The sequence below is a fragment of the Pongo pygmaeus genome, chromosome 20 (genome assembly GCF_028885625.2).
Source record: "Pongo pygmaeus isolate AG05252 chromosome 20, NHGRI_mPonPyg2-v2.0_pri, whole genome shotgun sequence".
Taxonomy (NCBI): Eukaryota; Metazoa; Chordata; class Mammalia; order Primates; family Hominidae; genus Pongo; species Pongo pygmaeus.
In genome coordinates, this window is record NC_072393.2 from 12,966,436 (window position 1) to 12,991,174 (window position 24,739).

General features: G+C 53.1%; 2 protein-coding genes across 9 annotated transcripts; one reads left to right on the plus strand and one right to left on the minus strand.

Moving 5' to 3' along the window:
- Window positions 1–6,183: 6,183 nt before the first annotated feature.
- On the minus strand, window positions 6,184–10,213 carry TRIR (telomerase RNA component interacting RNase). Of its 2 annotated transcripts, XM_054464209.1 has the most exons (3): window positions 9,869–10,213; window positions 6,888–6,965; window positions 6,184–6,613 (listed from the first exon to the last, which is right to left on the minus strand). In XM_054464209.1, the coding sequence occupies exons 1-3, from the start codon at window positions 10,211–10,213 to the stop codon at window positions 6,506–6,508; spliced, it is 531 nt and encodes a 176-aa protein (XP_054320184.1). In that variant the 3' UTR covers window positions 6,184–6,505. The 2 variants fall into 2 exon arrangements, with proteins under 2 accessions (XP_054320184.1, XP_054320185.1); XM_054464210.1 differs by lacking the exon at window positions 6,184–6,613 and having other exon boundaries at window positions 6,889–6,965; window positions 9,892–10,213.
- GET3 (guided entry of tail-anchored proteins factor 3, ATPase) lies at window positions 9,236–23,627 on the plus strand. 7 transcript variants are annotated; one of them, XM_054464192.2, is made up of 10 exons: window positions 9,297–10,315; window positions 10,471–10,520; window positions 10,968–11,016; window positions 13,049–13,256; window positions 14,103–14,250; window positions 20,676–20,824; window positions 20,908–21,058; window positions 22,489–22,596; window positions 22,686–22,883; window positions 23,278–23,627. In XM_054464192.2, the coding sequence occupies exons 4-10, from the start codon at window positions 13,096–13,098 to the stop codon at window positions 23,407–23,409; spliced, it is 1,047 nt and encodes a 348-aa protein (XP_054320167.1). In that variant the 5' UTR covers window positions 9,297–10,315; window positions 10,471–10,520; window positions 10,968–11,016; window positions 13,049–13,095; the 3' UTR covers window positions 23,410–23,627. The 7 variants fall into 7 exon arrangements, with proteins under 7 accessions (XP_054320162.1, XP_054320167.1, XP_054320163.1 ...); XM_054464187.2 differs by lacking the exon at window positions 10,968–11,016 and having other exon boundaries at window positions 9,236–10,315; XM_054464191.2 differs by lacking the exons at window positions 9,297–10,315; window positions 10,968–11,016 and adding an exon at window positions 12,333–12,440 and having other exon boundaries at window positions 10,339–10,520.
- Window positions 23,628–24,739: the final 1,112 nt, after the last annotated feature.

The following is a 24,739-nucleotide window of genomic DNA, read 5'->3' on the forward strand; positions in this document are numbered from 1 at the left end:
TTCCTCTCCAGCTGGTGAATTTGAGTGCTGAATCAGGACAAGGTTTTGGGTTTTTGTTTTTTTGTTGTTTTTGTTTTTCTATTTCTTTTTGTTTGTTTTGTTTTGTTTTGTTTTTGAGACGGAGTCTCGCTCTGTTACAAGGCTGAAGTGCGGTGGCGCGATCTCAGCTCATTGTAACCTCCGCCTCCCGGGTTCAAGCGATTCTCGTGCCTCAGCCTCCCGAGTAGCTGGGATTACAGGCATGTGCCACCACGCCCGGCTAATTTTTTTTAATAGAGATGGGGTTTCACAGTGTTGACCAGGATGGTCTTGATTTCTTGACCTCATGATCTGCCCGCCTTGGCCTCCCAAAGTGTTGGGATTACAGGCGTGAGCCACCGCGCCTGGCTTTTTTGTTTGTTTGTTTTTTGAGATGGTGTCTTGCTCTCATTGTCCCGACTGGAGTGCAATGGCTCAATCTCGGCTCACTGCAACCTCCGCCTCTGGGTTCAAGCGATTCTCCTTCCTCAGCCTTCCGAGTAGCTGGAATTACAGGCGCCTGCCACCACACTAGGCTAATTTTTTGCATTTTTAGTAGAGATGGGGTTTTGCCATGTTGGCCAGGCTGGGCTTGAACTCCTGACCTCAGGTGATCCACCCGCCTCGACCTCCCAAAGTGCTGGGATTACAGGCGTGAGCCACTGTGCCCGGCCCAGTTTTCCTATTTCTTTTTTTTTTTTTTTTTTTTGAGACATTGTCTTGCTCTGTCGCCCAGGCTGGAGTGCAATGGTGGGATCTCAGCTCATTGCAACCTCCGCCTCCAGGATTCAAGCTATTCTGCCTCAGCCTCCCGAGTACCTGGGACTACAGGCGCCCGCCACCACGCCCAGCTAATTTTTGTATTTTTAGTAGAAATAGGGTTTCACCATATTGGCCAGGCTGATCTCGAACTTCTGACCTTGTGATCTGCCCAGCACCTCCCAAAGTGCTAAGATTACAGGCATTAGCCACCGTGCCTGGCCTTTTTTCCTTTTTTTTTTTTTTATTTTGAGATGGAGTTTTGCTCTTGTTGCCCAGGCTGGAGTGCAATGGTGCAATTTCGGCTCACCACAACCTCTGCCTCCCAGGTTCAAGCGATTCTCCTGCCTCAGCCTCGCGAGTAGCTGGGATTACAGGCACGCGCCACCACGCCCTGCTAATTTTGTATTTTTAGTAGAGACCGGGTTTCTCCATGTTGGTCAGGCTGGTCTCGAACTCCCGACCTCAGGTGATCCATCTGCCTTGGCCTCCCCAAGTGCTGGTATTACAGGCATGAGCCACCATGCCCGGCCTTTTTTCCTATTTCTTAAGCACCTACTGCATGTCAAGCAGTTTCCAAATGTTATCTCATTAACACCGGGTGCGGTGGCTCATGCCTGTAATCTCAGCACTTTGGGAGGCCAAGGGCAGATCACGAGGTCAGGAGATTGAGACCATCTTCTGGCTAACACGGTGAAACCCCGTCTCTACTAAAAATACAAAAAAAATTAGCCAGGAGTGGTGGCCTGCGCTTATAATCCCAGCTACTCAGGAGGCTGAGGCAGGAGAATCGCTTGAACACGGGAGGCAGAGGTTGCAGTGAGCCAAGATCACGCCACTTCACTCCAGCCTGGGCGACAGAGCGAGACTCTGTCTCAAAAAAAAAAAAAAGGCCTAATGTTTTCTCATGCAAATCTCACAACAGCCCTATGCCTGGCAAACTTACCTCAGCTCAATTAGAAGCTCTCTGTGCCAAAAGAAACTCACAGAATTGGTGTCCAACCAGCCGGGCGCAGTGGCTCACGCTCATGCCTGTAATGTCAGCATTTTGGGAGGCCAAGGCAGGCAGATCACGAGGTCAGGAGATCAAGACCATCCTGGCTAACACGGTGAAACCCTGTCTCTACTAAAAATACAGAAAAAATAGCCAGGCGTGGTGGCGACCGCCTGTAGTCCCAGCTACTCGGGAGGCTGAGGCAGGAGAATGGCGTGAACCCAGGAGGCGCAGCTTGCAGTGAGCCAAGATCACGCCACTGCACTCCAGCCTAGGCGACAGAGCGAGACTCTGTCTCAAAAAAAAAGAATTGGGGTCCAACCACGTATCTGAAATGCGAGACAAACGTGTTCTCAATTTACAACAGCCCCCCTGCCCAAGCCTCTCATCACACTGTCCCCCGAGTTCAAAGGTCAGCACTTCAACGGACTTAACACAGTCCCCAAACGCAAGCCAACTTCTTCACCCTGGAAAGCACTAGCTGTTTTAAACAATGGCAGGGTTAGATTCTATGAATATTGCCCTTACTTTAGAACTTGACTCTAGAGATGCTTCTTTATTTTACCCCTATTTGATAGATGAAGAACCTGAAGTACAGAAAAGCTAAGTGACTTACCCAAGATCACACAGTCAACAGGCACTAGAATAGTTTGAAGCCAGGGCTGTGTGACTCACCAAAACCTGGATTTGATTCTCCTCCCTCTTCAGACTTTTCTCAGGTCAGAGCGGGTAAGTACTGTAAAGGGATGTGCCTGGGCTTTCAGCCTCTCCTGCCTCTTGACACTAGAATAGAGGCTGAGATGCTGCAGGGTGACCTACTTCCCAGGCTTCTGTTGCTTTTTAAAGATCCAGTCTCTGCTGGTGGCTTTGGGGGAGGAGGAGGTAGGGATGGATCCATTAGCTTCCTGTGTTCCCTCCCCCCATACTCCATCCCCAAGGCCAAAGTCACACCTGGGCTAGCTTAGCATCCCCAAAGTAGGAGGGAGAGACCTTTCAGCCCATGTGCAAAGTAAAGCAGAAAAACCTTATTGTGTGTTAGCAGGAAGTGAAAGAGGAAAGGTATCCTATTATTATTTTTTTAATGTTTTGAGATGGAGTCTCTCTCTGTTGCCCAGGCTGGAGTGTAGTCACTGCAACCTCTGTCTCCCCGGTTCAAGCGATTCTCCTGACTCAGCCTCCCAAGTAGCTGGGATTACAGGCGTGGGCCACCACCCCCAACTAATTTTTGTATTTTTAGTAGACAGGGTTTCACCATGTTGGTCAGGCTGGTCTTGAACTCCTGACCTTGTGATCTGCCCGCCTTGGCCTCCCAAAGTGCTGGGATTATAGGCGTGAGCCACCACGACGGCTAGGCTGTTTTTTTTTTTGAGACGGAATCTCACTTTGTTGCTCAGGCTGAAGTATAGTGGCACAATCTCAGCTCACTGCAACCTTTGCCTTCTCAGATTCAGGACATTCTCCTGCCTCAGCCTCCCGAATAGCTGGTATTACAGGTGCGCGCCACCACGCCCAGCTAATTTTTTGTATTTTTAGTAGAGACAGGTTTGCACCACATTGGCCAGGCTGGTCTCGAACTCCTGGCCTCAAGTGATCCTCCTGCCTTGGCCTCCCAAAGTGCTGAGATTACAGGCGTGAGCCACTGCGCCCAGCCAACTTTTATTTTTTGTAGCAAGAAAGGTCTTGCTGTGTTGTCCAGGCTGGTCTCAAACTCCTGGGCTCAAGTGATCCACCTGTGTCTCGACCTCCCCAGTCACTGGGATTACAGATGTGAGCCACCATTCTTGGCAGGGCAGGGTTTTTGTCTGTTTGGGTAGCTGACTTCACATAGCAGATGCTCATCATTTGTTACATGAGTCAGTGCTCCACCCCAACCTGCACAGACTGCATCTGGCAAAATCTGAGAGCCTGTGGTGTACCAGGGTGGGCCCACCTCAGCCCACTCCCAGGACCACAGCCCTCTGCCTTCCACCCTCTACTTGCTGAGGCCGTGTTTCTCTGAGTCTTGGTCCTCTTTTGATTGAAAGTGGAAAGAGGGGCCAGGCACAGTGGCTCATGCCAGTAATCCCTGAGGCCACAGATCACTTGAGGTCAGGAAACCCCGGCTCTACCAAAAAGATAAAAATTAGCCAGGTGTGGTGGCACACTCATGTCGTCCCAGCTACTAGGGAAGCTAAGGCAGGAGAATTGCTTGAACCTGGGAGGCGGAGGTTGCAGTGAGCCCAGATTGCGCCATTGCACTCCAGCCTGGGGGCGGAGTGTGCCTCCGTCTCAAAAAAAAAAAAAAAAAAAAAGTGGAAGGAGGGGGCTGGGTGCAGTAGTTCACACCTGTAATCCCAGCACTTTGGGAGGCCAAGGCGGGAAGACGGTTTGAGCCCAGGAGTTCCCAACCAGCCTGAGCAACATGGTGAGACTTTGTCTCTACAAAAAATACAAAAAAAAAATGTGCCGTGTCTGATGGCACATGCCTGTAGACCTCACCCAGGAGGCTGAGGTGGGAGGATCGCTTCAGCCCAGGAGGTTGAGGCTGCAGTGAGCTGTAATCTCACCACTGCACTCCAGCCTAGGCAACAGAGGTAGACTTTATCTCAAAAAAAAAGAGAAAGTGGAAGAGGGCCCAGCCCTAAGCTGGGTAGGAGTGCCAAGGCTGCTCAGCTGCTGCCATTCCTGCCTAGGAAGACTGGGGTGAGCCTATAGCTGGGGGACCCCCCAACGTTGCTCCAGGTCCAGCAGGTTTGAGGAGTTGGGAGGCAAGGGCATCTTAAAACTTGTGTGGGTTTGGTGGAGAACAGGTGGAGCCAGGCAGCTTCCGGCTCCAACAGGATGGGCAGTGGAACCAGGAGGGCATGGAAGGGCTAGGTCTGTGCCAGTGATCATGTTCTGTAAGGTTGGACAGAGAACCCCCTTGCCCTCTTTCTCTTGAGGGTGTATGCATATGGAAGGGACAGACTCCAGCCTCCCTGGAAGGGCTTCAAGTAGCTAGAGGACTGAGTGGCCTTTCCCCCAGCGGAGCACACAGCCCCATGGAATCCAGCTCTCAGCACTCCTCACCTCCTCTGCTGCCGAGATGCAGTCCCCTCCACTCCCCTCCTCAGTCTCCCAGGTTCTACCCTCAGCCTCCTTCAGTCTATTCCCCACAGGAGCCGGAGGGATCCCCTGAAGATATAAAACGTATGATGTTGCAACCTCAAATACTCCCCAAAGCCTTCTCCTCACTTAAGAATAAAATCCCGGGCACGACGCAGTGGCTCAGGCCTGTAATCCCAGCACTTTGGGAGGCCGAGGTGGATCACCTGAGGTCAGGAGTTCGAGACCAGCCTGGCCAACATGGTGAAACCCTGTCTCTACTAACAATACAAAAATTAGCCAGGCATGGTGGCAGGCACCTGTAATCCCAGCTACTCGGGAGGCTGAGGCAGGAGAATGGCTTGATCCCAGGAGGCGGATGTTGCAGTGAGTCGAGATCGCGTCACTGCACTTCAGCCTGGGTGACAGAGACAAGACTCTGTCTCAAAAAAAAAATAAATAAATAAAATAAAATCCTGGGCCAGGAATGGCTCATACTGGTAATCCTAGCACTTTAGGAGGCCGAGGTGAGAGGGTTGCTTGAGCTTAGGAGTTGCAGACCAGCCTGGGAAACATAGGGAGACCCCATCTCTACAAAAAAATTAAAAAACTAGCAGAGCATGGTGGTGTGAACCTGTGGTCCCTGCTACTTGCAGGGCTGAGGTGGGAGGCCAGGAAGTGGAGGCTGCAATGAGGCAGTGAGCTGCAATCGTAGCACTGCATTCTAGCCTGGGCGACAGAGCGAGACCATCTCCAAAAAAAAAAAAAGTCCTGAATTCTCCCCCCCATAATCCATCCATCCATCCTCCTCACTTATGAGGCTCTCTTCAGGCCCAAGCCCTCTCCGACCTGGCTGTTCCCTCTGCCTGGGACTCTGCCTCACCTCCCTCAGGACTCTAATCAAATGTCACCTAAAAGACATACCCCTCTCCTCCCTAGCTGCAAAAGGGCTTCCCCTTTTTGTTTGTGTCTGCCTCCTTCTGTAAGGGCAGGGAGGGTGTGGTCTGTGTGTTCCCAGCTGTGGTCCCGGAGACTTGCAGAGCCCTGGCACATAATAGATGCTCCTAAGTGTCTGCTGAATGCGCAATGCAACAGCTTTGGCCAAGCCAAAATGGAACCGTGAAGAGAAAGTGAGCCTAAGGTGGCACGGTAGGGATGCAGCAGTAAGTGGAGACAGGTCCTGGAGAAAGTCCAGGCCTACAGGAGGGGATGTGCCCCTGTCCTTCCTACCCCTTTCATATCCTGCTCGTTATTGGGTCAGGCCCAGGCTTTGACAGGTACAATGCCAGCAACCAGGGGAAGGCTTAGTTAGGTCTGACAGCGCAAAGAAGACAAACCAAGCACACAGCTCCGGCACTAAGTCAAGTTCTTTACTTCCCAGAAGTGATGGCTAAGGGGAGGGAGGAGGGTGAGAAGAGGAAGACAGAAAGAGCCAGAGAGAATGAGGAGGTGAGAAGAGGGGGGACAGTAAACCACTGTTCTATGAAGTCTCACGAGGCAAGTGCTCAAGGTAAAAAAAGAGTCCTGGAGAATCGTCCACGGCTGCGGGAAGCATCTCGGTTTCCTTCTGCTTTTAAGTCCTCTCGGGGAAGGCTGCCGCCGCTGCCGCTGCATTAAATAGTTATGTACATCGCAGAGAGTCCCAGGCCATGGGCAGGCGGGGGAGGGGCGTCATTTCACCAGGGGCCGAGTTTTATCATCGTCACCGCACTGGTGAGCTTTGTACTTTTTCACTTCTGCCATGTACTTGGCCCATGCGTCACCTTTACTTGTTAATACCTGTGGAAGGGGGATACGGGTTAGGAGGGGGGGTGCCAGGAACCAGGGTCAGGACTGCCCTGACACAGGCGACCCATTCCCAGTGTCACCCGGAAGACTCTGGGTTTGAGCTAAAGATTGTAAAGTCAAGTTATCTGGGGACCCATTGACAGCCCTCCTATCCTGCCAGGCACACTCATCAAAGGCCTGGATACCAGACAGGGAGGGAGAAGGCTGCGCAAAAGCTGGAAGGGAAAGGCAATGTGGGTGGTCCCCCTGCACCAAGCCGGCTCACCTCATCCTCCGTCTTCTGCTTCTTGGCTACTATTCCCGTCTTGAGGGCTAGTTTGTTCCCGCCTCTGCGTTTGCCCACCTGGGTGAAGGGACAGAAGACTGCAACGGTTACAGGAGCCGGGACCGCCCTTGGCGGCGCTGAGGCCCACTACACCTTCCTAGCCCGGCCTGGTGGCCCGTCCTGACGCCGCGCCCAGCTCCGCCAGCCGGCCGACCTGCGCAGCAATCAGAGAGGAGCACACGCGACTCAGCGCCTGCCCTGGGCCCGCGGTGCCCTCCCAGGGAGCAAGAAGAGTGCCCACCTCAGTAGGGACCAGCTCTGTTCTCACTTTCCACACCAAGGCCTCACCCTCCCTAGCAGGGACCACAAGAGGTGGCAACAGCTCCCTTTATTGAGCACGTACTGTATGCCAAGCCCTGTGCCAAGTGCTGTGGATGTATCATCTCCTTTCATTTTCACAGCTACCCTAAGATGAAAGTTAGAACCACCCCCTTTTTGACCAGGCGCGGTGGCTCAGGCCTGTAATCCCAGCACTTTGGGAGGTGGAATCGGGTAGATCACCTGAAGTCAGGAGTTTGAGACCAGCCTGGCCAACATGGTGAAACCCCATCTCTACTAAAAATACAAAAAATTAGCCAGGAGTGGTGGTAGGCGCCTGTAATCCCAGCTACTCGGGAGGCTGAGGCAGAAGAATTGCTTGAACCTGGGAGGAGGAGGTTGCCGTGAGCCGAGGTTGCACCATTGCACTCCAGCCTGGGCAACAAGAACGAGACCCTGTCTCAAAAAAAAAAAAAAAAGAAAAGAAAAAAGAACCACTCCCTTTTCATAGATGAGAAAAGTCTTTCGGAAGGAGACGTCATGCTAACAACAAACAATGGAGCTGATTCAGGGTCAGGTGGGTCGAAGCCTCTGGACAGCGTCCTTAGACATCAAGCAACATTGCCTTCCCTGTGCCTAGCCTGGCATGGCCTCTTTGAGGGTGCAGCCAAAATGGCCCCTCAATGAACAAATGAAAAAGATGCAACGACGACTGCTACTCCCATTCATGAAGGGATTCCACTCGCAGGTGTCACACCAACCCTGGTCCTGATGCTTTTCCTTCCTTACCCTTTCCTCAAAGAGTCTTCCTCTAGCCTTTCATCCTGTATCCCACCTTCTCCCATTGATTGAGGGCTTCCTGCGCTCCAGGGGCTCCAACAGGCTTCACACACAACCAGGCATTCAATAACCTGTGCTGCTGGGACTATTTCCTTTTTTTTTTTTTTTTTTTTTTTTTGGAGACAGAGTCTTACTGTCCAGGCTGGAGTGCAGTGGCACGATCTCGGCTCACTGCAACCTCCACCTCCCAGGTTCAAGTGATTCTCCTGCCTCAGCCTCCCAAGTAGCTGGGATTACAGGTATGCACCACCATGCCTGGCTAATTTTTGTATTTTTAGTAGAGTCAGGGTTTCACCACGTTGGCCAGGCTGGTCTCCAACCCCTGACCTCAGATGATCTGCCTGCCTCGGCCTCCCAAAGTGCTGGGATTACAGGCATGAGCCACAGAGCCTGGCCTGCTGGGATTATTTCACACCGATTTTTTTTTTAAGATACTCTCTTGTTCTGTCATCCAGGCTAGAGCGCAGTGGTGCAATCACAGCTCACTGCAGCCTGAATCTCCTGGGCACAAGCGATCCTCCTGTCTCAGCCTCCTGGGTAGCTGGAGCTCCAGGCATGTATGGCACCATGCCCAACTAATTTTTTAATTTTTTTTGTAGAGATGCGTTTTTGCCATATTGTCCAGGCTGGTCTCCAACTCCTGGGCTTAAGCGATCCACCCACCTCGACCTCCCAAAATGTTGGAATTACAGGTGTGAGCCACTGCCCCCAATCCACGCCCATTTTTAACAAATGAAGAAACTGAGGCTTGCAGAGGTTAGATCACTTGCCCAAAATCACATGCTGGATCCAGAACTAGAGCCCCCAGTCTTGTTATTCTCAAGTCAACACTTTTTCCTCCACACTACAGGCACTTGATCTTAACACCACAGACATGGCAAGCTCAGAGCCAAAAATCAATATATGCCCTATTTACTTAATCCAGAGTTTCTCAACCTGGCACTAATAACATTTTGAGCTAGATTATTCTTTGTTTGGGGGTGGGAGGGCGCTGCCCCACGCATGGTAGGAAGTTGAGCAGCATCCCTGGCCTCTACCCATAGATGTCACTAGCACCCCCTCCCGCAGTTCTGACAACCAAAAATGTCTCCAGACTTTGCCAAATGTGGGGGTGGAGGGAACTGCCCCAATTGAGAACCACCAGTTTAGCCCTTCCTGGAAGACAGGCTCTGTGCTAACCACTTTTCCAGGATCACCTCATAAAACCCTCACCACATCAAGAGATGCGATGATGTCTATTTTTGCAACTAGGGAAAATGAGGGTAGGCAAACCCAGAGGCTCCAGGAAACCACCGATCTTGTCTGTAAGCTCACCACTGCATACCAGCACCTAGCACAACGCCTAGCACGAGGTAAATTGCTCAATAAATGGAGGTTGGTCGAATAAGATACAAGGAAGTCAAGCAATTGTCCTAGGTAAGTAATTGTCCTTACACAGTACGTGGTCTGAGTCTAACGCACATAGCTCAGAATCCAGACTTAAATTTACTCCCTTTCCTCACAATTAGTGGTGGTCCCATGACCCAAGGTCCGCGTACCACTCAAACAGGAATCCTGATATCCACGTTTCCTCATTCTCCACAGTGCTGATTCCTAGGCAATTCCTCAGCTCCCAGTTCCCACGGGCAGGCTCCTGGAGTCCCCACTCCCGCCCCCAGACCCCAGTTGTCGGGAATCCAAGTTCCACATCCTCAGCGGGTGACCCGGACGGGCCCCTCATTCAGAACGGAAAGTGGACCTCGGTCTCGATCCCCCTTCACGGGCCCCGACTCCCGCTGCCAGGACAGGCCGTGGCGCCCGCCCCCACCCCCACGGCTCCTTACGAAGCTAAGTGTGGAGCCCGGACCGCCCTTCCTCTTCGGATCCCCGGGGCCAGCGGCGGCGGCCGACTGGTCGGGTCGCTGCGGACCCGGGGGCGGCTCCTCCTGCCGCTGCCGCTGCTCCTCCTCCATCTTCCGCTTGAACAGCTCCAGGAAGCTGCCGTCGTTGGCGAACAAGTTCACGCCGCCCGACACCGGGCTCGAACCCGCGCCCGACACCTCCTCGTCCCCGCTCTCGGGCGACGTCCCCGGTCCCGACTCAGCCCAACGGCTCCCGCCACCGCCACCGCCCGCGGGGCCCGGCGCCTCCCGGCCCGGAGGCTCCGCCCGTCTCCCTCGGGCAGCCATTTTGTCGCCAGGTGCCGCGCAAAGGACTCTGGGAAGGCCGCTCCGGCCCCGCGCTTGGCGCCCGACTCGCCTCGTCCCGAACAATGCATGCCGGGAAGAGAGGTCCGGCCCTCCAGCGTCCGCAGCGGGGGCGGGGCGAATGAGGGCACCAACCCGAAGGGGCGGGGCTAGGGGGAGGAGCCCCCGTCTCGCGGGTTTTTTTGTTTGTTTTTTTTTTTTCTTTTTTTTTCAGACGGAGTTTCCCTCTTGTTTCCCAGGCTGGAGTGCAATGGCGCGATCTCGGCTCACCGCAACCTCCACCTCCCAGGTTCAAGCGATTCTCCTGCCTCAGCCTCTCGAGTAGCTGGGATTACAGACATGCGCCACCACGCCCAGCTAATTTTGTATTTTTAGTAGAGACGGGATTTCTCCATGTTGGTCAGGCTGGTGATCTCCCGACCTCAGGTGATCCACCCGGCTCGGCCTCCCAAACTGCTGGGATTACAGGCGTGAGCCACTGCGCCCGGCCTTGTTTTTTAAAAATTAGAGACGGGCGCCTGGCTATATTGCCCAGGCTGGTCTCGAACTCCTGGCCTCCAGCGATACTCCTGCCTTGGCCTCCCCTCCCAAAGTGTTGGGATTACAGGCCTGAGCCATCGGGCCCAGTCTTGCTGTTTTGTTTTTTGGTTTTTTGTCTTGTTTTGGAGACAGAGTCACACTCCGTCTCCGAGGCTGGAGTGCAAAGGCATGATCACGGCTCACTTCGACCTCTCAGGGCTGAGGCGATCCTCCCACCACAGCCTCCCGAGTAGCTGGAAACACAGGCATGCGCCACTACGCCTGGCTAATTTATTTTATTTACTTATTTATTTATTTGTTTATTTATTTATATTTGTGGAGACGGGGTTTTGTCATGTTGCCCAGGCTGTTCTCAAACTCCTAGGCTCCAGCAGTCCTCTTACCTCAGCCTCCCAAAGTGCTGGGATTACAGGCGTGAGCCGCCGAGCCCTGCCTCTCGGGTTTTCAAAATTCAGCAGTACTCAGGCTGGTGTTCCCCAGACAGGGGCTCCCGGAGAATGAGACTGTCGTCTGAGACTGGGGCTGTAGCTTGCTCTCTGGAGTTGGTTTCACTTGGGGCTAGGAACAGATTCGCTTTCCAGGGCTAGAATCCCCGTCTGACGACACCAAGAATAATTTCTATGAGGGGAAGGACCTCATTTGGGGCTGTGTGCTCAGCTGACACCTGGGAACTAGAGTCCCTAACTGGGGAATAGACAGCATGTCTAGTCTGGGCCCCCCAAGTAGAAATAGGGGTATCTTTAGGTTGGGTACCCATCTCTGGGATAATGCTCACATTTATTGGGGACATAGCTGGCTCTGTGGAGCTGAGGTCCCCGTCTGAGAATCAGCTTACTTTTTTATTTTATTATTGTTATTATTACTTTATTTTGTTTCATTTTATTTTATTTTATTTCATTTTCTGAGACGGAGTCTCGCTCTGTCGCCCAGGCTGGAGTGCAGTGGCATGATCTCGGCTCACTGCAACCTCCACCTCCCGAGTTCAAGCGATTCTTCTGCCTCAACCTGGTCTCGAATTCCTGACCTCGTGATCTGCCTGCCTCGGCCTCCCAAAGTGTTGGGATTACAGGCGTGAGCCAACGCGCCCAGCCTAATTTATTTATTTATTTATTTATTTATTTATTTAGAGACGGAGTTTCACTCTTTCACCCAGGCTGGAGTGGAGTGAAGTGGCGCAATCTCGGCTCGCTGCAACCTCTGCCCTCCGGGTTCAAGCGATTCTCCTGCTTCAGCCTCCTGAGTAGCCGGGATTACAGGCGCGTGCCACCACGCCCGGCTAATTTTTGTATTTTTAGTAGAGACGGGGGTTTCGCCATCTTGGCCAGGCTGGTCCCGAACTCTTGACCTCAGGTGATCCACCCTACTCGGCCTCCCAAAGTGGTAGGATTACAGGCGTGGGCCACCGCGCCCGTCCCGAGAATCAGCTTATTTATGACCTGTAGTATTCAGATGAAGTCGGGGTTATTTCTAGTCTCTAGTCTCCTTCTAAAGTTAAGAGTGTCATGGGCTGGGGTCTCCATCAAGGGCCTGGAACTCAGCTTCTGTTCCTGCTCTAAGACAGAGGTTCAAACATGAAATATCGTATACTGGAGTCCTCTTGAAATACAAGGAGGCTTTTAGGAATTCCTTCTACGAAACGGAGCGCAATTGCAGGAATGGTGTCTGCTAGGTATGGGAGATCAGGGCGTACAGGACAAGACTCTGTAGACTCGCCCACTCTAAGCCACTATCAGCCCAGGGAACTATCGCCAACCAACGGAGTCAATTCGTCTATGATTGGTTTGCGGCAAGAGCCAAGTGGCTCACAGCCTATTGAATAACAGAGGGGGCGGACCTGAGGTGAGGTTGGGACCTAACGTGAAGAATAGAGGGAAAATGATGGACATAAAGTTGAGCCTATGGAGTCAGGCCAAGGAGGACCGGCACTCTAACTTCACCGAAAGGGCATGGACTGGGTGTTTGGCTGGTTGCTAAGGAGAGGTTGGCGCTACCGGAACATAAGAGTGATTGGTGTAAGTAAGAAAAGACATAGCCAATGAAAGGAGAGCTGCAAGACCTAGGGCCCAATCAGTGAAGGGGAGTAGCCTAGACCGTACCGATGTGTTCATTAGGTAGGGGGAACCCTTGGAAAATTATAGACCAGAAGTTGACAAAGTGAACCCTGGAAGCAAAGAATAGTGAAAATATAATTTATATTTATCCTAAAAGGCAAGTAATGAGGAAATTAACTCATGCTCTTAGCTTCGATAGGAATGTAATAGAGAATTTCCCCTGTAGGTGCTTCGTATGGTGCGCTCCGCTGGATCACGTGAGCCAGTTCCAAAATGGCGGCAGGGGTGGCCGGGTGGGGGGTTGAGGCAGAGGAGTTCGAAGATGCGCCTGATGTGGAGCCGCTGGAGCCTACACTTAGCAACATCATCGAGCAGCGCAGCCTGAAGTGGATCTTCGTCGGGGGCAAGGGTGGTGTGGGCAAGACCACCTGCAGGTAAGGAGGCTGCGGCGGGGTCCAGGAGGCGTGTAGGATATACCACTGGGCGAAGGGGAGGCCAAGAACCGGGTTTTCCACCACGACCGGGGCATGGGGGCTGGCGGGGGTCTTTGGGTTTCACTCTCTGGAAGTTACCTGGAGCAAATGAGAAAGACCTCAATGCAGCCCTAGCACCCTCTGAGTTGGACCATCCGTGTTGGGGCTCAAGTGCCGAACCACAGTGAACTCAGCGCCCGGGGGACGAGGAAGCACTTAGATGTCCCCATCAGCTGGACCGTACCTGAGTGAATCTAGAGTTGTGGGTGAGGGCGGCACCAGAACAAGCAATCCTAGTTTGGTGAACCTTGGTGTTTTATGCCCAAGGCGAGAGTGAAGGTGGAAAGCGAGGGAGAGGGCACATGATCAGAGTGTCCCAGGCAGCTACAGGCAGGAGGTGTCCGTTGGGCAGATTATCCTAGACAAGCAGACTGAACCATCCTGTGCTTACCAGGGAATGCAGGGGACCCCTTAGCTTATTAAGGAAGGGGGCACGGAGTCAAGCTATGCTGGCTGGACAGCTGGGCCATGCCACCGTGTGTCCAGCAAAGAAGAAGCAGGCACTAGGCCAGACAGACTCACTCAGCTGAACCTTGCCTCTCTAGTCCACATAGAGAGGTCAGTAGATAAAACAGAGAGGGTTCCTTTGTAGGCACTGAGGCTCAATCCCACTGTAACCCATACTCTCCTCTCAAGGCCCCTGCTGATCCGGGTCACCTGCTCCAGGGAACCTACCACTCCCCTTGCAGACCCAGGGAACAGAGCCCATCCCCTCATCCCCTATCTTTTGACTTTTCCTTTACTCAGCTGCAGCCTGGCAGTCCAGCTCTCCAAGGGGCGTGAGAGTGTTCTGATCATCTCCACAGACCCAGCTCACAACATCTCAGATGCTTTTGACCAGAAGTTCTCAAAGGTGCCTACCAAGGTCAAAGGCTATGACAACCTCTTTGCTATGGTGAGTGGAGCAAGGCTTAGCCCCCACTTCTGGGAAAAGCTTCTTCCAGCCTTTCTTGTGCACACACACCAGCAACCACCGTGTCCTATCCACTCTATATCCTGTGTCTCTCCTGTTTCACCCCTTCCTCAACATACTCACAAGGGAAGCAATAAGGAATTGCAGAGCAGGAAGCACACCAGAGTGCCTGAAGCTTAGTGAGCCAGGGTAGGGAAGGAGAAGTTGGAGAGACCAATCAGAGCCACATGGTGTGGGACCTTATGGGCCACGCTAAGAAGTTTGGCATTGACTCCAAGCTATTAACGGGAAGCTGTTTGTTTTAAGCAGGGCAATGTCATGGCCAAATTCATGTTTGAAAAGTACCCTCCGACGGCCAGGTGGAGATTTAATTGTCAGTCAGGGTAGAAGCAGGGAAACTAACAAGGAGATTGGGGATGTAACCAGTTGAGAGATGACAACATCCTGGACTCTGGTGAAGGCAGAATGTTGGGGGAGAAGTAGTCAGATTTGAGATTTTTTTTTTTAGACACTCAAGACTCCTCTGTCTCCCAGGCTGGAGTGCAGTGACCCGATCTAGGCTCACTGCAACCTCCACCTCCCAGGTTCAAGCAGTGCTCCTGCCTCAGCCTCCCGAGTAGCTGGCATTACAGGCTTGTGCCACCACTGCCTGTTAATTTTGTTATTTTTAGTAGAGACAGGTTTTCACCATGTTGGCCAGGCTGGTCTCAAACTCCTGACCTCAAGTGATCTGACTGCCTCGGCCTCCCACAGTGCTGGGATTACAGGCATGAGCCACCACATCGCACCAGGGATGTATTTTGGAAGTAAACCAGTAAGATGACTTGGGTGAGAGAAAGAAATGAATTGATTACATGTCTTTCTTGTCTCTCTAAGCAGCTGGGATGGGGAAAACTAGGAAAGGAGTAGGTTTAGAATGAACAAATAAAGAATTTCATTTTGTCTACAGTGAATCTGAGTTGCCTACTGGAAATCCAAGTGAAAACATCATGACAATAGCTTGTTTATGTGAGTCTGGAGCCCAGAGGAGGTTGGCGTTGATTTGGAAGTCACTGTCCCAAGGGTGGCATTTAAAGCTGTGTGAGGGCTGGGCATGGTGGCTCACTCCTGTAATCCTAGCACTTTGAGAAGCCAAGGTGGGTGGATCACTTGAGGTCAGGAGTGAGACCAACCTGGCCAACATGGTGAAACCCCGTCACTACTAAAAATATAAAACAGCTGGGCATGGTGGCAGGTGCCTGTAATACCAGCTACTCAGGAAGCTAAGGTAGGAGAATCGCTAGAACCCAGGAAGCAGAGATTCTCCTGCCTCAGCCTCCGGAGTAGCTGGGATTACAGGTGCCTACCACCATGCCCGGCTAATTTTTGTATTTTTAGTAGAGACGAGGTTTTCCCACATCTCAAAAAAAAAAAAAAAAAAAAAAAAAAAAATAGGCTGGGCGCGTTGGCTCACTCCTGTCATCCCAGCACTTTGGGAGGCCGAGGCGGGTGGATCACAAGGTCAGGAGATCAAGACCCTCCTGGCTAACACGGTGAAACCCTGTCTCTACTAAAAATACAAAAAATAGCCGGGCGTGGTGGCAGGCGCCTTTAGTCCCAGCTGCTCAGGAGGCTGAGGCAGGAGAGTGGCGTGAACCCGGGAGGCGGAGCTTGCAGTGAGCTGAGATTGTGCCACTGCATTTCAGCCTGGGCAACAGAGCAAGATTCCATCTCAAAAAAATAAATAAATAAAGGCCGGGCACAGTGGCTCAATCTGTAATCCCAGCACTTTGGGAGGCTGAGGCGGGCAGATCACAAGGTCAGGAGATTGAGACCATCTTGGCTAACATGGTGAAACCTCGTCTCTACTAAAAATACAAAAAAATTAGCCAGGCGTGGTGGCGGGCACCTGTAGTCCCAGCTACTCAGGAGGCTGAGGCAGGAGAATGGCGTGAACCTGGGAGGCGGAGCTTGCAGTGAGCCGAGATCACACCACTTTTTTACAGCCTGAACGACAGAGCGAGACTCAACAAAAAATAATAAATAAAAATAAAATAAAATAAAGAGATGCTGCAGAGTGAGGATGCTGGCAGAGGACAGTCCTCAGGTGGGATGAGCTCCAACCAGCATACAGACCCAGAACTTGGGCACTGCCAGGGTCAGGGACTGGGAGGGAAACAGGAGGAATTGGGGCACTTCCTGGGCAGAGATGAGGGTGGTGGCAGCCAATGGCTTCTCTTTCTCACCAAGGAACAGGCAAGGGTCTCAGCAGTGAATGGGATAGAAGTTTGAGGAGGGAGAAAATGCCACATAAACACGTCTTAAGGTAGCAGGGGGAACCAGAATTGTCTGGATCGTCAAGTGCCCATTGGAGATTTGTGTTCAGAAGAGGGGAGCAAGGGCCAGGCGTGGTGGCTCATGCCTGTAATCCCAGCACTTCGGGAGGCTGAGGTGGGTGGATCACAAGGTCAGGAGTTAAAGACCAGCCTGGGCAAGATGGTGGAACTCCATCTCTACTAAAAATACAAAAATTAGCTGGGCACAGTGGCTCACGCCTGTAATCCCAGCACTATGGGAGCCGAGGCAGGTGGATCACGAGATCAGGAGATTGAGACCAGCCTGGCTAACAGGGTGAAACCCCATCTCTACTAAAAATACAAAAAGTTAGCCGGGCGTGGTGGCGGGTGCCTTTAATCCCAGTTATTCGGGAGGCTGAGGCAGGATAATGGCGTGAACGCAGGAGGTGGAGCTTGCGGTGAGCCTAGATCGCGCCACTGCACTCCAGCCTGGGTGACAGAGCAAGACTCCATCTCAAAAAAAAAAAATACAAAAATAAGCTGGGCGCGGTGGCTCACGCCTGTAATCCCAGCACTTTGGGAGGCTGAGGCGGGCAGATCACTTGAGGTCTGGAGTTTGAGACCAGCTTGACCAATATGGTGAAACCCCGTCTCTACTAAAAATACAAAAATTAGCCTTGCGTGGTAGCCGGCACCTGTAGTCCCAGCTATATGGGAGGCTGAGGCAGGAGAATTGCTTGAACCTGGGAGGCGGAGGTTGCAGTGAGCCGAGATCATGCCACTGCACTCCAGCCTGGGAGACAGAGCAAGACACCATCTGAAAAAAAAAAATTAGCCGGGCCTGGTGGTGGACACCTATAATCCCAGATACTCGGGAGGCTGAGGCAAAGAATTGCTTGAACCTGGGAGGCTGAGGTCGCAGTGAGTCGAGATTGCGCCACTGCACTCTAACCTGGGTGACAGAGCGAGACTCCGTCTCCAAAAGGGTGGGGAGCAAGATGGGAATACTCTTCAGGAGTGTTCAGCCCTCAAGTGCAGTGATACTAAAGAGCTAGAAAGCCATACCTATAATTTCAGTGCTTGCAGAGACTGAGACAAGAGGATCACTTGAGGTCAGGAGTTCAAGACCAGCCTGGGCAACAAAGGGAGACCCTTTCTCTACAAAAAACAAACAAAATTAGCTGGGCATGGTGGTGTGTGCCTATAGTCCCAGTAAGTCGGTAGGTTGAGGCAGGAGGATCCTTTGAGCCTAAGAGTTTGAGGCTGCAATGAGCTATGTATGAGATGCTATCTCTTTTTTTTTTTTTTTTTTTTTTTTTTGAGACTGAGTTTCACTCTGTCGCCCAGGCTGGAGTGCAGCAGTGTGATCTCAGCTCACTGCAACCTCCACCTTCTGAGTTTAAGCGATTCTCCTGCCTCAGCCTCCCAAGTAGCTGTGATTACAGGCGCCCGCCACCACATCTGGCTAATTTTTGTTTTTGGGGGGTTTTTGTTTGTTTGTTTGTTTTGAGACAGAGTCTTACTCTGTCGCCCAGGATGGAGTGCAGTGGCGCAATCTCGGTTCACTGCAACCTCTCCCTCCTGATTTCAAGTGATTCTCCTGCCTCAGCCTCCCGAGTAGCTGGGACTACAGGTGTATGCCACCACGCCCGGCTAATTTTTAGTATTTTTAATGGAGACGGGGTTTCACCATGTTAGCCAGGATGGTCTCGATCTCCTGACCTCGTGATCCACCCACCTTGGCCTCCCAAAGTGCTGGGATTACAGGCGTGAGCCACCGCGCCTGGCCTGTATTTTTTTTTTAGTAGAGACGGGGTTTCAACATGTTGGCCGGGCTGTTTTCAATCTCCTGACCTCAAATGATCTGCCCGGCTTGGCCTCCTAATACACTGGGATTACAAGTGTGAGCTACCGCGCCCAGCCAAGACGCTGTCTCTAAAAGAAAGAAAAAAAAAAGCTGCAAGTAACCAGAGTGGGGGATTTTGCCAACAGCAGGGGGAAAGGGAGTGTTTGCAGAGGGAACTTGTAGAGGCTGGGCTGGATAAGGGTGCCAGCCGAGAGGAACACTGACAGTTTACAGGGGCCAAGTGAGGGGATGAAGTAGTCCAAAGAGGCTTGGAATACATGAAGCATAAGAAGAGGTTGCAGTGATGAGTGGGCAAGCTCCCCAACAGGGAATGACCCCTAAGGCCAGCGAGTTGGGTACTTCCCCATGGGACCCATGAAGTCACCAAGAAGAGGTGACAAAGGAGGAAGATAAAGAGGGAGGCATTGGCCGGGCATGGTGGCTCATACCTGTAATCCCAGCACTTTGGGAGGCTGAGGTGGGCGGATCACCGGAGGTTGGGAGTTGAAGACCAGCTTGACCAACATAGAGAAACCCTGTCTCTACTAAAAATACAAAATTAGCTGGGGTGGTGGCGCATGCCTGTAATCCCAGCTACTCAGGAGGCTGAGGCAGGAGAATCACTTGAACCCTGGAGGCGGAGGTTGCAGTGAGCCAAGATCATGCCATTGTCCAGCCTAGACAACAAGAGCGAAACTCCGTCTCAAAAAAAAAAAAAAAAATTACAAAAAATTAACCAGGCATGGCCGGGCGTGATGGCTCATGCCTGTAATCCCAGCACTTTGGGAGGCCGAGGTGGGCAGATCACGAGGTCAGGAGATTGAGACCATCCTGGCTAACACAGTGAAACCCCGTCTCTACTAAAAATAAAAAAATTAGCTGGGTGTGGTGGCGGGCGCCTGTAGTCACAGCTACTCACTGCACTCCAGCCTGGGTGACAGAGCGAGACTCCATCTCAAAAAAAAAAAAAAAAAAAAAGCCAGGCATGGTGGGGCATGCCTATAGTCTCAGCTACTCGGGAGGCTGAGGCAGCAGAATCCTTGAACCCAGAAGGCGGAGGTTACAGTGAGCCGTGATCGCACCACTGCACTCCGGCCTAGGCAACAAGATCAAAACTCCGTCTCGGGGAAAAAAAAAAAAGAGGGAGGCATTGAGTCTGAGACTGGCCAGGGACCCCAGCCATGGCCATACCTTCATAGATTCTACATACATGTTTGTGTTTTGTTTTGTTGTTTGTTTTTTGAGACAGAGTCTCGCTCTGTCACCAGGCTGGAGTGTAATGGCGTGATCGTGGCTCACTGTAACCTCCGCCTCCCGGGTTCAAGCGATTCCCCTGCCTCAACCTCCAGAGTAGCTGGGATTATAGGCACCCGCCACTATGCATAGCTAATTTTTGTATTTTTAGTAGAGACAGGGTTTCACCATGTTGGCCAGGCTGGCCTCGAACTCCCGACCTCAGGTAATCTGCCCGCCTCCGCTTCCCAAAGGGCTGGAATTACTGTCATAAGGTGTACGGTGCCTGGCCGGATTCTCCATATGTGTTGACGACTTCTGTGCCAGGCACTGTTCATGCTAAGTGCTGAGGACACAGCAGTGAGCTAGATGGTAAAACCCCTGCCCTTGAGGGGCAGACATTCCTGCTATGGAGACAGATGATAAACATGATAAGGGAATCATGAGGGATGTGAGGAAGGGCTAATTTTGTTTTTCAGATAGGTCTTGTTATATTGCCCAGGCTGGTGTCCAACTCCTGGGCTCAAGCGATCCTCCCATCTCATTCTCCTGAGTACCTGGGACTATAGGTGTGAGCTATCCTGCCCAGCTCCTAAGGGCTAAACCTTAAGGAGAAAGGAAGGCAGGGCAGGGGGTGTCAGTGGATCTGTGCTGTTATTTAGGGTGGTCAAGGAATCTCTCAGTGGAGGGATGAATGATCCGGAAGAGGTCATGGCCCAGTCATGGGAGTCTCTGGGGTTGCAAGTGGCAGGTTGCAAGTGGGGAGTAGCAGTGTAAATGACCCGCAGTGGGTTTAAGCTTCCCTTTGAGGGCCCTGGGCACAGCTTGCAATTTTCCCCTTGTTTTTGACCCTTTATGCAACCATACAAAACCCTAAGTGCTACCTCAGGGTCCCCTCAGCCGTGACCTAATGAAACGCCTGTGGTCAGAGCCCGCCACAGGCTCCCTCTGGCCCTGTGTCTGGGTAGGAAGGCTCCCCCTGGCCCTGTGCCCAGGTAGGAAGGCTCCCCCAGCAGTAGCAGCAACCTCAGTCTCATCCCTTTGGCCCCCAGGAGATTGACCCCAGCCTGGGCGTGGCAGAGCTGCCTGACGAGTTCTTCGAGGAGGACAACATGCTGAGCATGGGCAAGAAGATGATGCAGGAGGCCATGAGCGCATTTCCCGGCATCGATGAGGCCATGAGCTATGCCGAGGTCATGAGGTCAGGCCCAGCCAGCAGGGGTGGGGGCTGCCTGGGGAAGGGGAAGAGCGGACACAGAGGGCCTGACCCCTGTCTCCCCTCAGGCTGGTGAAGGGCATGAACTTCTCGGTGGTGGTATTTGACACGGCACCCACGGGCCACACACTGAGGCTGCTCAACTTCCCCACCATCGTGGAGCGGGGCCTGGGCCGGCTTATGCAGATCAAGAACCAGATCAGCCCTTTCATCTCACAGGCAGGCGGCGGGGGCCCCCACCTGCACCATCCGGGCAGCCGGGAGTGGGAGTAGGCCCGGGCCCCCAGACCCTCAAATGCGCACTAACAATTCCCTTTCCTTCCCACCCCTTCTCTCTCTGGGCTTCTCCTTGGAGGGGATGGGACGGAGCTGTCTTTCCTCCCCGACAGGCAGGACTCAGTGTCCCTGCCCCTGCCCACTAAATACCCTAGACAGAGCCAGAAAGCACATTCCAGAACCAGGCAACCTGCCTTCAAACCCTCTACACTTACCATGTGACCCAACTGCTGTGTGACCTCAAGCAAATCACTTCACCTCTCTGGGCCTCACCTTCCTTGTCTTGCAAATGGAGATCATGAGAGTGCCCCATGGGTTATTATTATTATTATTATTTGACACGGAGTCTCACTCTGTCGCCCAGGCTGGAGTGCAGTGGTGCGATCTCGGCTCATTGCAACCTCCACCTCCTGGGTTCAAGTGATTCTCGTGCCTCTGCCTCCCAAGTAGCTGGGACTACACACGTGTACCACCATGCCCAGCTAATTTTTGTACTTTTTGTAGAGATAGGGTTTTGCCATGTTGCCCAGGCTGGTCTTGAACTCCTGGCCTCAAGCAGTACACCCACCTCGACCTCCCAGAGTGCTGGGATTACAGGCATGAGCCACTGTGCCCAGCCCCCATGGGTTATTATTACGATGACAACCCTAAAGCCCCCACAGTGCTGCACACCACCAGCACCACCCACCATGGTGTATGTGCACGTGTGGGTGCGTGTGTGTCCCCTGTGGGGACCTGTGCCTCAGGTGGTAACACTGAGCACTTACTATGTGCCAGACACTATTCTGAGCACATTATATACATCAGCTCATCTGGTACAACAGGTCTGGGAGGTAAAGTTTAGAGATGGGGAAACTGAGGCTCCAGGAGGTCAAGCCCCTTAGCTATGGTTTCCTAGAAATGGCAAAGCTGAGGCCGGCCGCGGTGGCTCACGCCTGTAATCCTAGGACTTCGCAAGGCCGAGGCGGGTGGATTGCCTGAGGTCAGGAGTTCAAGACCAGCCTGGCCAAAAAGGTGAAACCCCACCTGTACTAAAAATACAAAAATTAGCTGGGCATAGTGGCACGCACCGGTAATCCCAGCTACTCAGGAGGCTGAGGCAGGAGAATCGCTGGAACCCAGGAGGCGGAGGTTGCAGTGAGCCAAAATCACGCCATTGTACTCCAGCCTGGGCCACAGAGTGAGACTCCATTTCAAAAAAAAAGAAATGGCAAAGCTAGTATTTGACCAACCCCAGGAATCTGCGTGTGGGCCTGAGCCTTTAACCACTGGGAGGCATCAGGAGTCATCCCTCGGGTGTTTAGTGAACCCCCAACCCAGGAGGTTTAAGGAGCCCCAGGTAAGCTATGAGCCCTCCCACATTCCCCCTGCAGATGTGCAACATGCTGGGCCTGGGGGACATGAACGCAGACCAGCTGGCCTCCAAGCTGGAGGAGACGCTGCCCGTCATCCGCTCAGTCAGCGAACAGTTCAAGGACCCTGTGAGTGGTGGTCTGGCTGGCGGTGAGAGGGCCGGGGGCTGAGGACGGGGCAGACCCCGCCCTTCACTGTCCTCTCTCATGCCCTGTAGGAGCAGACAACTTTCATCTGCGTATGCATTGCTGAGTTCCTGTCCCTGTATGAGACAGAGAGGCTGATCCAGGAGCTGGCCAAGTGCAAGATTGACACGCACAATATCATTGTCAACCAGCTCGTCTTCCCTGACCCCGAGAAGCCCTGCAAGATGTGTGAGGCCCGCCACAAGATCCAGGCCAAGTATCTGGACCAGGTGTGCCCACCCACCCAACACTGGCTCAGCAGAGGCACCTCTCAGCAGAGGCACCTCTGCCCCTTTATTCTCTGATCTTTTGCTCCACCTTCTGGCCCTCTGCCCCAGCCTCCTGCCCTTCGCCCCCACATTTCAGATCCTTCACCCTTATTCCGGCCATAGAGGACTGTGGCTGGCCTGGCCTAGGTCCCTGTGAGCCTGGAGAGCAGGGGGTCTAGCCCAGTGATCTCTGACCATAGAGATCCAACTCCCACTTATGACACCTTAAGCTCCTGCCCTATATTCTCTCCCTGACCCTGGAAGCTTCCTAGCTTTACCCCTTCTGTTGACCCACGCTCTGTCTCTGCCTTCCTGCCTGCTGACCACTGCCTTCTACCCTCTGCCCTGGCTGCAGATGGAGGACCTGTATGAAGACTTCCACATCGTGAAGCTGCCGCTGTTACCCCATGAGGTGCGGGGGGCAGACAAGGTCAACACCTTCTCGGCCCTCCTCCTGGAGCCCTACAAGCCCCCCAGTGCCCAGTAGCACAGCTGCCAGCCCCAACTGCTGCCATTTCACACTCACCCTCCACCCTCCCCACCCCTCGGGGCAGAGTTTGCACAAAGTCCCCCCGATAATACAGGGGGAGCCACTTGGGCAGGAGGCAGGGAGGGGTCCATTCCCCCTGGTGGGGCTGATGGGGAGCTGTAGTTGCCCCCTACCTCTCCCACCTCTTGCTCTTCAATAAAATGATCTTAAACTGCTGTAGTGTTGACATTGGGAGGTGAGGGTAAGCACCTTTATGTACAGTTGCACAGGTTGTGCACTGGACAGAAGTGTCACATCTAGAGGGGCCCATTCACAACAGAGACCTAATAGAGAGGCATGTTTATTGTGGTAGCTTTGAAAGGAGGGTGTCTTGGGTGAGAGATACGTTTGTCTCATTCTGTGTGGGTTGAGGTGTCCCTGCTGGGCCTGTGAAGCCTGGAATGGAAGACAGAGGCATTTGCCCACTTTCTTGGAGGCTCAGAGCGTGGGAACCGGGAGGCCCCTTGGCCAGCCCCAGGCTGGTGGGGAGCGGAGCGGATTAGGCCGGCAGTGGGCCCAGTGCTGCCTGCTGTTTGGTTTGGGAATTAGTGGGCACCCTGGGGAGAGGCCAGGCCTGCCAGACTGGGGATTAACAGTCTCCACCCCCCAACTCCTGCCCCCATGGGATGGCATCAGCCCCTCCCAGCAAAGGGCTGCAGCAAGGGGGCTGGTTAGTGGGCAGGGTGACAGAGGACTCGGGCTGGAGGGGCTCCTGAAGTCTCATCCTGACTCCAGAGCAGTCTCAGGCTGTGGGCATACAGGCCTGGAAGGCACCTAGTGGACCCCATTATCCCCTGCTGTTCGCTCCTCCCTCTGCCACTGCCTGGGCTGCTATTGTTGTCCCCACTTGGGAGACTCAGGATGGGGCATGACCTTGAGAGTTTACAAGTTCCAATCCAGAGCTGGCTAGGGGGGACAGAAAGGGGGTTCCTGAGGACACACATGAGTCAAAGTGGTGTTCAGGCCGGGCGCAGTGGCTCACACATGTAATCCCAGCACTTTGGGAGGCCGAGGTGGGTGCATCACTTGAGGCCAGGAGTTCAAGACCAGCCTGGCCAACATGGCGAAACCTCGTCTCTACTTAAAATACAAAAATTAGTCGGGCGTGGTGTTGGGGTGCTTGTAGTCCCAGCTGCTCTACAGGCTTAGGTGGGAGAATCGCTTGAACCCCGGAGGCAGAGGTTGCAGTGAGCCGAGACAGGGTAAGACCCTGTCTCAAAAAACAAAAGTGGTGTTCAGGTCTGGACATGGTGGCTCACGCGTGTAATCCCAGCACTTTGGGTAGGCC

Excerpts from the sequence above, each read along its gene's own strand:
- TRIR (XM_054464209.1), bottom strand. The coding sequence starts at position 10,213 with ATGGCTGCCCGAGGGAGACGGGCGGAGCCTCCGGGCCGGGAGGCGCCG. Across the intron at positions 6,966-9,868 it reads CGGGCTCCACACTTAGCTTC|GTGGGCAAACGCAGAGGCGG; the intron begins GTAAGGAGCCGT and ends CCCTTCACCCAG. Across the intron at positions 6,614-6,887 it reads AGCAGAAGACGGAGGATGAG|GTATTAACAAGTAAAGGTGA; the intron begins GTGAGCCGGCTT and ends CCCCTTCCACAG.
- GET3 (XM_054464187.2), top strand. The coding sequence starts at position 13,096 with ATGGCGGCAGGGGTGGCCGGGTGGGGGGTTGAGGCAGAGGAGTTCGAA. Across the intron at positions 20,825-20,907 it reads AGCTATGCCGAGGTCATGAG|GCTGGTGAAGGGCATGAACT; the intron begins GTCAGGCCCAGC and ends GTCTCCCCTCAG. Across the intron at positions 22,597-22,685 it reads GCGAACAGTTCAAGGACCCT|GAGCAGACAACTTTCATCTG; the intron begins GTGAGTGGTGGT and ends CATGCCCTGTAG.